Genomic DNA, 13,211 nt, shown 5'->3' with positions numbered 1-13,211 from the left:
GTTCATTCGAGCAATCAAATTAGGAAAGAGTAGATATTGCGATAAAGAAACATTAGAAAAAACTAAGAATGTCGCGGTAGTCCCATATGTTAACGCGCTATCTCATGGACTACAGAACGTAGCACGAGGTCGCGGGATCGAGTCCAGGCCACGGCGGCCACATTTCGACGGGGACGAAACGCGAAAACACCCGTGTACTTAGATTTAAGTGCACGTTAAAGAACCCCATGTGGTCCAAATTGCCGGAGTCCTCCACTACGGCGTGCCTCATAATCATCTAGTGGTTTTGGCTCTGAAAACCCCATAGTCTAATTTTAACGGTGTAAAAGGCGTTTTTTCGGTGCCAAATGAGTTATAGGCGGAATTCACGTACGAGTAAGAGAAAAGGCAAAGACGAAAGGAAATCGCCAAAGAACGGTGGGCAGTGGCATGACGCACAGGTCAGAGGCAATTCAGTGTTCCACGGGAGTGGTGCACAATCTCCCTCTTTCGTGTGGTTCTGCATATATGTAATCGAACAGCGTGCGAGTATAAGATAAGGAAGCACGAGTCATCCACACGTGGCGATGGTCCGTCACGTGTTGCTTTGAACTGACTGCGGCTGCGCAACTGAGTCCAGCCAGACTCACGTCGTAGCCAGGCATCATATATGACGCCTGGCGACAACCGAGTTCTAAACTATAGACAACCGTGATCTAGAGAGTTGTCTATAGACAACTCGATAGATCATCGAGGCATGACACATACCTAAGAAAAAAAAAGAACCGTGTACCAGCTTTCCTTCTATTGCGTCGCATCAAAAGTAAGTTCTCTATTTGAACGGCTAGCTCTTTTTTTTTGTGTTTGTTTAATCACGCGTTGGTATACCAGGTGTTTGTTTGTTGTTATTTTTTATCTCCACGAAATTTTTAAATTGTCCGTGGCAGATAGCACAATTCTAAACCTTGAGGTAAATTACTCAATCAGGCAGCCATTGCTTTTACGAGAAATTGAAACGCTTCATAGCATAATTAACATAACTGCACTGATTACCTTTTTAATTATTTATTATAGAGTATATATTTCAATTAACTAACTGTAGCTGGTGAGTCCGCAGCGCATAAATTTAGAACGAATTCTCAGGAGTACACCCGTGCCGAAATAAAAAATCTGCGATGTGCTCGACGAAGTGCATTGGCTTCCTAGTTACTTTTGTGCGTTAAAGGGACACTAAAGGTTCAGCGTTCACTGTTGAAATACCATCCCAGAAACCTCGAAACGCTTGTTTCATGCGAAGAAGAGACTTATTTTACGAGAAAATGCGTTCTGAAGCGTCCGCGTACCTCTAGCGCAATTCAAATCGCCCGCCCTACGATCGAGGAGCGGTGAGGTCATGGTCTCATATAGACGTTGCGCCGTCGGTGAGTGAAACGGCGCCTGCAGACGGCGCTACGGCTTTTCTGCGGAAAACGCAAACTGGCGGCCAGAAACAGAGCCAAAGCAGAGCCGACAGCAGCGCGAAAGCGGAACTATGGCGGCTAGCGGAAGTGAAAGCGCGCGACGATAAGCTGGTTCTTTATTTTATGACGCCAACTTTGGTGCTCATTGCAATGGACGACCCTGACAACACCACATTGGCTCGCAATGCTGGGCTCGACTTGAGCGATTTAAGCACTGAAGAACGTGACCTGCTGCTGAGGGCTCGCGCTGCCGGCGTCGTTGCGTACTACTACGACGGCAGCTGTATGTCATGGCTGTACATATTCGCACATTTGTAGCTTTTCCTTCGTGAAAACCTAATGCCGCACTCGTCTTCGACCTGCAGTTGTTCTTGCGCTTCGGAGAATGCAGGCAAGACAGACTGAACAGCGCTACGGGAAAGCATTGCTTTGAAAGGCACTCTACACGACTTCAGTAAGTCGGCGTTGAACTCGTATTCCTCTGGACGAAAGTGCAGCGAGCACGCTATGCGATTTTCCGGCTCTTTGCCAACGCGCTGTGGCAGAGGTACGGCACTTAACCATGACTTCGAACGGAGAGATTCACTCCCTGGCACACAGTGATAAGTAACGTTGGATTCGCCTCTGCAACTGCCCTTGGCCAAGTTCCGCGGACCGTTCGCGCATCACACGACATCACATGGACGTGGCATTCTCGCTGCTTCTTCCAAATGCAAGTTTCGCGAGCCAGCAGAACCAGCACAGCACGACGCGATAACGAAACAACTGAAACTCCAAAGCGCGCGCGGCACAGAGTCGAGCGCGCATAATCGAGCTAAAACGAAACCTTTCGACCACCCATACTACTGAAAGGTAAAGTCAATATGTTATTTTTTTCTTAGAATCGAACAAAAGTAGACAAGTAGCATTTTCTTCCGTCTTATAACCTAATGAAATGATCTTTTTAATGCGAGTAGTTGAGTACCAGTAACAAATTATGATGAGGAGAGCCTTCGTCATCGGGCTAGTACGGGAATGTCGCTGGAGGGTCTCAAATCGTGTCATGCATTTACCTCAATTTCTCGGTTACTAAAGCTCTGTTCGCGATTATATTGACACCTTAGACGTTCTCGAGCATTGCTTTATCACTTTATCTTGACTTCATAAACCTTTAGTGTACCTTTAACGATAAAACAGCGTTTTCTTAAAAAATTAAGTGGAACAACTGTGCATCTTTACCGCAAGTTTGACGGCGCATATCTCGAAACCGGTGCCATTCTCTTAATTCGTTCCAAGTAGACATGTCCGGCAAACTCAATAGCTGCAGTTCGTAGATTGAAATACGCACCGTAATGTAATTAGTTACAGCGGTAATTAGTCTAACTATGCTAATTATTCAGCTAAGCATACTTATTTCTCGTAGAAATAATGGCCGGCTTATCGAGTATATTATCTAAAGAGCTAGGATTGTGCTATTTGCCACAGACATTTTTTTTAAATCGGTGCAGCTAAAAAACCACCTTATGCAGTGTGTCCCTCGTAAATTGAGACAAATATTAAAAATTTGCAAATGCCACGTAACTGGACAGAACCAAAGTAATGTTGTTTGCAGTTCGCTTGGAGATACTCAGTAAGTTTTTTTTCGTTCCGCCTGAGTAGACAATTAGCCTTAATTAATTAATCAACTTCTCCAATATTATAATTAGACGAAAAGGGCCAATGAGAAAATCGTAGAGCAACATGAAAAACCCCCGACACAGTTTTCAATTGCGCAATGCGTGCTACATAAAAGCGTTTTTTTTTTTTTCTTTCGAGACTCTGGCGCCGCTCAAGGCACCTTGACAGGAGAGCTAAATAATATGAAATGGAAGTTGGCGAGAGGTTCACTGAAGAGCGACGCACACCCGTTTGCGGTGCAGCCTGCTAATGCGTCGGGTTGCCTTCCCGGAGGAACCCTTGTGACGTGGGTTCGATTCCGCTCATAATCTGAGATATTTAAGGGACCTTTTCCGTCATTGTAGAGCAGCGCACACTCACCGACACGTATACCCATTGACCCTTGCTGGCATCAAAGCGGTTCGTTGAAGACCATGCACGGATCGAGTGGCACATACGCAGTGCTCCAAGCCGGCGTGAAAGAGTTTCTCCGAAGAGCGGGGCGGCCTGCCCAGTCCCACAATTAACTATCGTGACCCGTGTCGGCGTGAAAGAGGTTCGTTGAAGAGCGGCATGTATGAACACATTCGCACGTACTCAGTGACCCAAGTCGGTCCGATGGCTGCTTTTGAACTGTATCACCTTAGCACAGAGGACCGACGCGCTACTCATTTTACCACGGACTACCCAGTGACCCAGGTAGGCGGGAAAACGGTTATATGCAAACATAAATACACACATAGAATAAGATACAACATGGATGCATAGTCTCCTAAGAATGCTAACGCATTAATAGACTGCCAAAGAAGCATCTTTTGTGTAGCTAGGTGGGTTACGGTGGGTTAGCCAGAGCCCCGAGCACAGAAAATCGGCAAGGTACGTGTCGATGATGGCAAGCTGGCTGGGACTTTGGGGGCAGAGGGCTGGTGACCCTAGACTGGTCAGATCCCTGAGGGTCGGGATTGGGCATGGCGCTAATGACGGCGGGATGGTTCAGGGACCCGGGGGCAGGGATCTGACAGTGAGCTGGCCCACGCCCCGAAGGCGAGGATCATCGGGTAGTACGTCCTACTGCAAAGACTTCTGTGAAGCGCCTCATCCTGCCACCACCCCAGTTGGTATAGACACGGCCATGCACCTTATTATGAAGCTTTCAACTTCTACCGTGTCTACCCCACCTCTTTCGCAGATTACATATGCTTACAAATATATATTGGCCACAATGTAGTACGACTTGCACTGCTATACGTAAGGCTTCAACAATGAGAAAGGATGTCTTAGGAAGCCTTATCTCTGGCTACCCTGCAGAGCGTCAAGTTTATAAATGCCCGTTCCTCTCCCTTCCTGCCATGGAGGCTATATAAAACCTGATCCGGGTGCGCCATAATAGCTTTCACGGCGTTTGTCAGCACCTCACGCAGCGACTTCCCTCCTATTTGGAGGAGATGCTTGCGCAGCAAAAAAGAAAAGAAAAAACAGAGAAATTGGCAGAGATGTGGGAATGAATGCGGCAATGTTTTCATGCTGGAAAATCTAACCATTGTTCAAAGAACATAGTTTTGAGCCCAGAGTGCGAACGTGTGCCGCACTGAATTTTTGCTGCGAGAGACTTGTGAGGGGATGCTCGTTAATACAAAAACATGTGTTGCACCTTTCTTTGAAGGTGTTGCAGAGCACATATATAATTCCATTATGAAACATAGTTAGAGTGCTAAGGAAGAATAAATAAAAACACGAAATACACAGGATCCATCCTGTGTCCTGTGTATTTCGTGTTTGTGTCCGTCATCCTTAGCGTTGTAACCATGCTTCATAATGCCAGCAACTAACTCTCCCAGCTTTCAGCATCAATAAAATTACTGTCAGCGCACCAATTCTACTCGCATGCAACATTGGTAGAGTATTATTGGGAGCATGTAGTATTGAAGCATGCAGAAAAGTCAAATATGCGCGCACGTGGTGCATTAGACATATTAAAGAAACCCTTCGTCTGTGTTCATGTAGCTTCCGCCATTCTACGCCCTACCATCCACAAACTAATGGTCTGGTCGAGCGCACAAACAGAACGCATGCCAACATAATGTCCATGTACGTCGATTCAGCCCACAAGAATTGGGACAGTATCTTGCCTTTCATTACCTATGCCTTCAATACCGCGAGACACGAGACCACTGGTTACTCACCATTTTTCCTTCTGTATGCTCGTCCGCCGCGCTACACCCTCGACACCATATTTCCCTACTTCGCTCATGACAACGAATCAATTGATGAGATCCTATGTCGAGCAGAAGAAGCGCGACGCCTCGCTAGGCTATGCACCTTAGCACCGCAGGACCGGTCCAAGATACGCTATGACGGGCGTCACCGCCACGTTTACTTCGATCCTGGTGACCTTGTGTGGCTCTGGACGCCGTTGCGGAAGCGTGGCTTGTGCCAGAAGTTTCTCGCCCACTACGTCGGCCCTTACGTTATCCTGGAGCGCCTCAGCGAAGTAAACTACCGCATTGCGCGTCTAACGAGCAGTGGACGACGCTCGGCCAAGGCTGAAGTGACACACGTCGCGCGTCTGAGGCGTTACAACCCACGAGATGACTGACTCGCCCGGCGGGCTTCGTCTGCCAGCCGGGAAATGTCACAAGCTGTCATGAACCACGCCTGCCGCGCAGATAACCAGATGAAGGAAAGAAGAGAACGACGTTAGCCAAGCTTCCGCGAGACCGGTCTTCAACAACCGCGCCTATCAACCAGATTCATCTGGTTCTGCATCAAACACCTCGTGTGTAACAATATATCGCCATGTTCGGGGCCAGCCTCCTACAGCTGAAGCAGGAGCTTACCCTACGTTTTGTTCTCTACTGCCGCGAGGGCTGAGACTCTTTCTCAGAAGGGTAGAGTGAAAAGAACATTTCAATCTCTCCTTGCTGACGGAGTGAACAATTCATTTCATTCCACTCTACATTTCGCGGGAATAAAACAATGCTTTGAAGAGTAAATCGGTTCCTTTACTCCTGCGATACTTACCTAGATTTTAGAGGGAGTGCAGGCATATTTTCGGCTCCCAATATTTAACGTTAAACAAAGGCGCGGGGCCTATAAACCTCAGAAGAAGTACTTTATTAGCAATATGCTAATTAGTCTAATACTAATTTTAATTTCTCGTGTAAATACGTAACGTCAGCATTTTTCACTAAAGAGTTCTTATAGTGTAAAAAAAGAAAGACGCCCGGTATATGGAAAAGGCAAAGTAAACATGCTTCAAGATCCGAAGGAACGAAGCACTTAATTAAGGAAAAATCAGTCATTCACCCACTCGTAGCACTTGCTACAAAGGAAACCCATACGGATTCCTCGAAAAAGAAGTCTCGCAGTTGAAGAAAAATTCGTTCGGGTCCAATTGGATGGATGTCTCATTTTGCCTTAATCAATTACTTCTCTCCACCTTGCTGGTTTCCGCAGAAGCAGAACTATTACGTCGAACCAATCACTTATTCGGTAAAGTTCCTGTTACTTCATTAACATGCTGTTGATACATGACAAGGCATAACAGTTGTCCATCCTTCTCTATTTTCTCTTTGTTTCTGCTCAGCCGCGATAATCTGGCGCCTAACATTTCCAGTACGCACGCTCAGGGCAAATTGCTTCACTGCAAAACACCTGCTGCCTTCGCGACCGCTTCACTGCGGCGCGCAGATGGCTTCATCGCCAATCTCTCGCATACGCTAATACTCACCTTTCTTCTGAGCCATTCCATGTACTAAAAGTCTGTTTTGTTTTTCTTATAAGTGAAGTAACACACCGACGCAGTGCGCATGAACGTAGCGAAATAAATTGGAATAATTCGAGACTCACATTAAGTAATCACTATTTCTAATCCATCCAATTCAAACAAACACAATGAATACAGTGGGCTGTGACACTGCAGAACTATTCAAATCTCTTGCGCTGCAGTTGCGACGTCGAAATACGCATGTTTGGCAATATACGTATTTCAAATACGCCGCGAAACGAAAGACGCGTGCTGCGCGAGGGGGATTTCTCCAAAAGTGGCCGAATCTTAGCGGACCGACCAAGGAACGTCGGCAACTATGTGCCGCGCCTCGCGCATGCGCTTTGTTTTCCGTCCGGCCGAGCCCGTCGGTTGCGGAGCTCCGTGATGTGTCGGTCGGAGATGCGAGCTTCGCGTCTCATCGGCCTTGTTCCTCGGCCAAATTGACGCCAGTGAAGCTGCGAAGCAAAACCGACGAAGCACCACGCTCGTCGTGCTCTGGACGTCGTTCCAGGGGCACGCCGCGACGCGACGGACTTTTTGAACGATCAAGCTGGACTAACACCTAGGAAGCCCTGGCTTCTCCGCTACACCAGGTAAAATGCGGTAGCGCTGGCGATAAGCCTGGCCGGACGGAACGCGGCTGGCTCCCTCTTCACGGCGCCTCGCGGCCGATGACAGTCGTGCAAACGGATGCCCCATGAGATCCCGTCTCGCTAGGACCGCGTGCATACCGATACAGGCAGCGACACGGTCCCGAGTTGCGTGTTGCTGTGCTATCGATTCAGCGACCACTGCCGAGTGTCGTGCGTTATTTCGACTTAGGCTTATCCTTCGAGTACGCGTCCCGCGACGGAAGTGCCGTTGCCAAAATTAGCGGCCAGGAGGCTTTATATTCGGGGCACCCGGCCTCCCCGATTCGGCCGGAACCCGCGGCAGGACCGGCGGTCGCTACTTTAGGGGCGCTCCTCCGCTGCGAACCGCGGTTGTCCGACCTCGACGGATGCGTAGTGAGCCAGCCAGCGTCCGACCGTCGTTGTATCGATTGTCTTACGCGAGTAACGTAAGCTCGCGTCGGGAATCCCCGGGCAAAGCGAGATATAGCTCCCTCGGCCGGGCCGTTGCGTTCGGGCGTTTTGTTTCCAGTTTTATCAAGGGCATCCCCACGCCTCTTCTCCGGTGATGTGACCTGCGCGGGCCACTTAGGCAGCGTCTCGTTGCGTTGACAGGTCGATGCGGCCTCGATCATAAACGCATTGCGCTGTCAAATGAACCGCACTTGTGGAGCTGGTTTTGTGGGCGGGGCCGCGCGGTTTGAAGAATGCGAGAGCAACGTGCTAGCCGGAGTGGCGTTCCGTTCGACGGCTGGGCTGTCTGTTCCGGCGCCAAACGTAAACAAAAACGAATAGCCTGACCAGCTGTGCAGTTAAGGCGTGAAGCATAATGGCTGGCGTGGAACTGCTTTCTTTCTGTGCGTGCGTATTCGTTTGATCAGCCGTTCGGCTAGATCGAAGAGATATGGAAGTCATGGCAACATCATCGCTGATGAGGTCAGCAATCTGATCGCCGCTGAATCAGTTCCGCGTGAATCGGAAGCCGCTTAGCTGGCCAAATTCTGGACCTCGCCTGTGTTGTTAGAACGGGAAAGCCTGCCCTCGTGAACCGTCTTGTTCTGAAGAGGAACGCTTCGGTAAATCGTCAGTTAAGTACATAGGGTGCTTGAAACAGCAGCGGAGTTTCGTAAAGAGGATTTTTCTTTATTATTTAAACGTATTGTAGAATGTCGTCTGTTGTTGGCTCTGGTTCATCGCTTTCATGAAAAGTATAGGCTGGTAACGCCCAACAGAGGGTGTACCGGCAAGCTATCACGCCTTGGCTGTATGCGCGTTCACCGTGAAAGCCGTACACATTGCCGAATAATCTTTTTTACAAGCGCGATTACGGCATGTTATGACTTTTCTTTTTTTTTATTTTATCGTTCTTTTTTTTTTTGTCAATTGAAATGCAGCAATCAAAACCATAAACCCCGGAAATTAATGCGAATATAACCAATTACAGGTACCACTAGCATAAATTTGGTAGGTAACACTTGGCAAAATACCCAGTAGTTAGGTAGTGGGTTGTACTTGCAGAACTGTGAGATATGAACAAGTTTTCGGATGGCACGAAAGTTAAAACAAAAATGTGATAAATCAAATGCTTCAACAGTAGTAGAAACCTTTGTGGCTTTCATACGTCTGATATATGCGGCATTTTGCAATTTAACTGCAGTGTTAGAGGACTTTTGGGAAGCTGATACATGTCCGCAAGCACTTTGCACCCTGTGCAATGCTGTGACGTATGTGTAATGTAGTGTTTTGTGCTGAAACTTGTGCTTGCAATTGCCTTTCCTATACAAATTACAGTTCTTTGGAATGCATGGCAGATTCGGCAGCCACTTTCATTGCTTTGTGATGAAATTGAGCAAAGTCATGATGCTCCATAACAGTAATTATGGAGTGAAATTCAAGGCAGTGGTAGAGATACTTTTCAGAAACATTGCTGTGTAGTTAAGATTGCAGCACATATGTAGTATAAATCATGTGAATCCAATTTTTTTTACCATCTGTCAATATACAATACATAGAGTTCTTTTCTGAATAATGTGCTCCGGATAATGTGCATTGATGGTGCTTTGCCAAAAATAATAATGTCGCTTGGTGTATTCACCACACACCTTAGCCGCTTTTGATCGTACTCCAGTTTGTGAAGCATTTCCTTGCTTTTTAGTTAACTTGTTTCTTGCTTTATTGGGTGACACTCAGCTTGTGCCACATGTGGTGAAGATGAGCCCATGCCTACTGCCATTTACATCTGTGAAGTTAAACGTTCCACCCTTCGTTAGTTTGCATACAAAGTTACTTGGCTAAACATTTATTCTCGTAAATTCAGATGGAATTTCATGGCTTAACAATTGGTATTAAAATTTTCCAAGGACGCACATATAATCTGATTATGTGGCGTACTGTGAATGCCTCACTGAGTGTCAATGAACTGGAACAAAGCTTACAAGCAGGGCCATTGTTGTGTTCAGCTTTTCCACTTTAGTGGCTCTGTGGTACACTTCTATAAATAGTTTTTTTAAGATGCCACTAAACAACAGACATGATCATACTGAGCTTAACGACACCCTTTATGGTGCAAGATGGAAGATGTAAATGTGCTGTTCAGAGTATGGGTACTTCTAATGCACATGGGCTGAAAGTTTAATTGCTTACTGTAACCTTGTGTTTCATCACATAGCAATAAAAATTCTAGTTATTGCAATTCTTGCAGTTCCATATGCATTTACTGTGCATAAAAAGTGTGTGTTGCATTACTTGAAGTGTCATTTCATAATTGTAGATTAAACTTTATATTGTAACTGTTGGTCTTAACATTACTGAACAAGGAACACATATAGTCCTGTTGTTACGTAAACTCTAGTTGGCTGAATGGACGTCATTCTGCTTGTTCCTCCATGCTTGACAGGAGAGTCAGGCCCCCGCAATGGCGCCGACGACGATTGAGACGGTCACGGTCGTCAGGCCGCTGAAGGTGAGTCATGACTGGCTGTGTCCTTTCCTCTTCCAGATAATGAGGTGGTACAGGGAATTTACCCACAAGTTCGCTGTGAAGGTGCTTGGAATGGCTACACAATTAGTAGTGCTCACAGGATACGCAGCTGAAGGCATAGGTTGTATTTTTTGCAGGTAGCAAAGCTATCACATTGAGTTGGCTGGTGTTCCATAAGTGTGTGGCTGCTGACAACATTGTAATCAAGGAATGGCAGCATGTGGATGTTATGACGTGATGAATACGAGAACTTTCTAGTTGTGGGGCAATTACACATTGTCATTAAATGTGATTGCAGCACATATCAACTCGAACAGCGCATTACGTTGACCTACGTGTTAATTCATTCTCATAATGTTATTATAAAACTAGATATGACTTCTTGCTCATACATCTTTCACTGTAGTCATAATTCTCTTTATCTTCATATTCTTTTTGGGACTTTTGCTTGCTTCTGTATGATATTTCATCTCTACATTATTGTCAGAGGTAAACCCTTTGCCTCTAGATGTGTAATCTGAAATCTCTAATTGTGGGAGATGTCAGCACATTTGCAAATCCTTCATCCAGTTTATATATAAGCTTGATGAATTCCTTTAGCTAGGAGTTGTCATTTTACCAGATCAGAGAACTTTGGTGAAAACAGTGATATCTCCGTCTCGTGACATGACTGTGTAAAAAGAACACTAGTGAGTGATATTGTTTCAGCGTGATTATCGGTGTGATAGAGGTGAGAAATCTTCTCCCATGTCACGTAGAGCATAGGTGTGCATATCTTCTATGCATATCTAAACTGCTAATGCAAGAGAGCAAAGCATCGTTCTTTCCAAGACCCAATTCCTGCATGAACTTAAGAACAAATTGAGCATGTATTGGAGCAATTTCTTTTTCTCGTGTGAGTTATGTTTTTTGTGTAGGCTGTGGATGAGGTAATGTGTGATTGAAGTGTAGCTCCTTGCTACATATTGATTTACTGTAGCTGTCAAGGTTTTTATGTTCTCTGTCATCGTATAGCCCTTAGTGTGTCTTCCCGGTATTCAGTTCAGCATCAGTGGCTATGGGTAATAACATCTAGTAGTATTGAAACCGAAATTATGGTTACATATTACGTACAATTATGAGCACATTTTTGGGCTGTGTTCTCGCGGGTTGTAACTGTTATTTCAGTATTTGTCTAGCTTTGCTGCTTATGACGCCACTGACTTCATGTGCACATAGGGCATTATCAATTTCTTGCATGTTTTATTCCCATCACATAGAAATCACAAAGCTATCTGTACAGTAGAATTGTTTCTTCCTACTTTGAACTTGTAGTTAGCTTGCTGAAACTGTCTGAGGCTCCATTTTTGCTTGCTCATGTATGACGAAAAGGCAACCTATTCACTGCTTCGTTATTGCTAAGCATGATGGTTTTGTAGTGACACCCTTTGTGCAAATATGTTGCATTCCTGTAGAAGCTAGTAACTAGGGCCCTCTGTTTCCTGTAGCTTGCAATTAATTTGTGGTTGCTCGCAGTCGTGTTTCAAGGTTTGTTTACTGGCACTTGTGTACACTGCAATATAAAATGGGAGCAGTTTTTAGATGTCCTATCAAAATGTAGTCAATGTGGCTGCCATGAGCCTACCTTTCTTTGATTGTGCACAGATCAGGTGCACACAACAATTGTAGGCATTTTACCATGCGCTGTAGATTTCTTTGGAGGCTATGTCCTAAAATGGTGTTTCAGCTACGACAGTGTCCTTGATTGGAAATCAGGTATATTGTTCTCATTCCTGCCCTGGTGATGTCATCTTGATCAGGTGTAGATGCATATTGAACTACATTTGCATCTTTGTCACCCAGTTAAGGCTTCTTGTTATTTTGTAATTATATTGTGTATCATAATACTAGCATATCTGGAGCCCTTTATTTGGTTTATAAATCGAGGGTGCACCAGAAAACACAGCTGAGCTTGACTGATGTAGCCAAAGTGTGGCATACGTTGTGTTCAAGCATTTCTGACCATCTGTGCTTGACATTCTAGGCTTCAATGTGCTGCCAAGTGTCTGTGGCATTAAATGGCTCATGTTTCACTTACCTTTTCGTATCGCTCCTATGGAATGAATGAAATGTCAGGGGCTGTTTTCTTATTTTGTTTGTAATTCATGGTGTGACACGAGGGACACCATGAGTGAGTGTCTCTTCCACTTCGAGCTGTTTCATTCTAGCAATAGTTGTGCTTTGCATTTCTGTGAATTTTTCACGTGGGCAAAATCACTTACGGAGTGTTTGCATCAGAGCAGTTTAGTGTTAAATGACATGGAAGAGGGTTGTTGCAGCCCCTTCAATTAACAACTGAGAACTTAAGGGCTGAGCTGTGTGATGGAACTAAGTTCTGTGACGTAGCAGTAAAGTTTCATTCGTCTGTTGTTCTTCTTGCTTCTGCCGTGGAATGTGAAGTTTCTTGGACAATCAGCAATTGTTGCTCGAATGCAGACAGGAGACAATGGAGATCAGATGGACAAGAAATATTTCTAGGTAAAGTGTGCTGTATACATGAGAGATAAAACAAATGCATTACAACATGAGCAAATGAGAAAGAAAGTCTCGCTCTTCGACTGTCTCAGTGACTGTTAGAGCCCAGACACATCTTATGGTATCGGGTAGGTATCCTCACTGTTCTATCAGCAATCCTGATTTCAGCAACGCTGAGAGACAGCATATCGTCCCGGTTATTATGGCTCAAATAGACAACGAGAAACGACTGTAGGGCTGGCCCGTCCCGCAGATGTAGTTGC

At 45.6% G+C, this 13,211-nt stretch overlaps 1 protein-coding gene across 2 annotated transcripts in view; it reads left to right on the top strand.

Annotated features, from left to right (window-relative positions):
- Positions 1-7,184: 7,184 nt before the first annotated feature.
- The window catches only part of LOC142576313 (transmembrane protein 47), a 114,297-nt gene continuing 108,270 nt past the window's right edge, over positions 7,185-13,211 (top strand). Inside the window, exons 1-2 of one of the 2 annotated variants that reach the window (XM_075686392.1) lie at positions 7,185-7,436; positions 10,351-10,416. In XM_075686392.1, coding sequence (XP_075542507.1) covers positions 10,369-10,416 — 48 coding nt within the window. In that variant the 5' untranslated portion in view covers positions 7,185-7,436; positions 10,351-10,368. Of the gene's footprint in view, positions 7,437-8,278; positions 8,531-10,350; positions 10,417-13,211 lie in introns of those variants that run through there. The other variant, XM_075686393.1, reaches the window with a different exon arrangement.

Source organism: Dermacentor variabilis, chromosome 3 (genome assembly GCF_050947875.1).
Source record: "Dermacentor variabilis isolate Ectoservices chromosome 3, ASM5094787v1, whole genome shotgun sequence".
Lineage (NCBI taxonomy): Eukaryota > Metazoa > Arthropoda > Arachnida > Ixodida > Ixodidae > Dermacentor > Dermacentor variabilis.
Note: the sequence above shows the minus strand (reverse complement) of the source record. Positions and strands in the feature narration are given on the sequence as shown.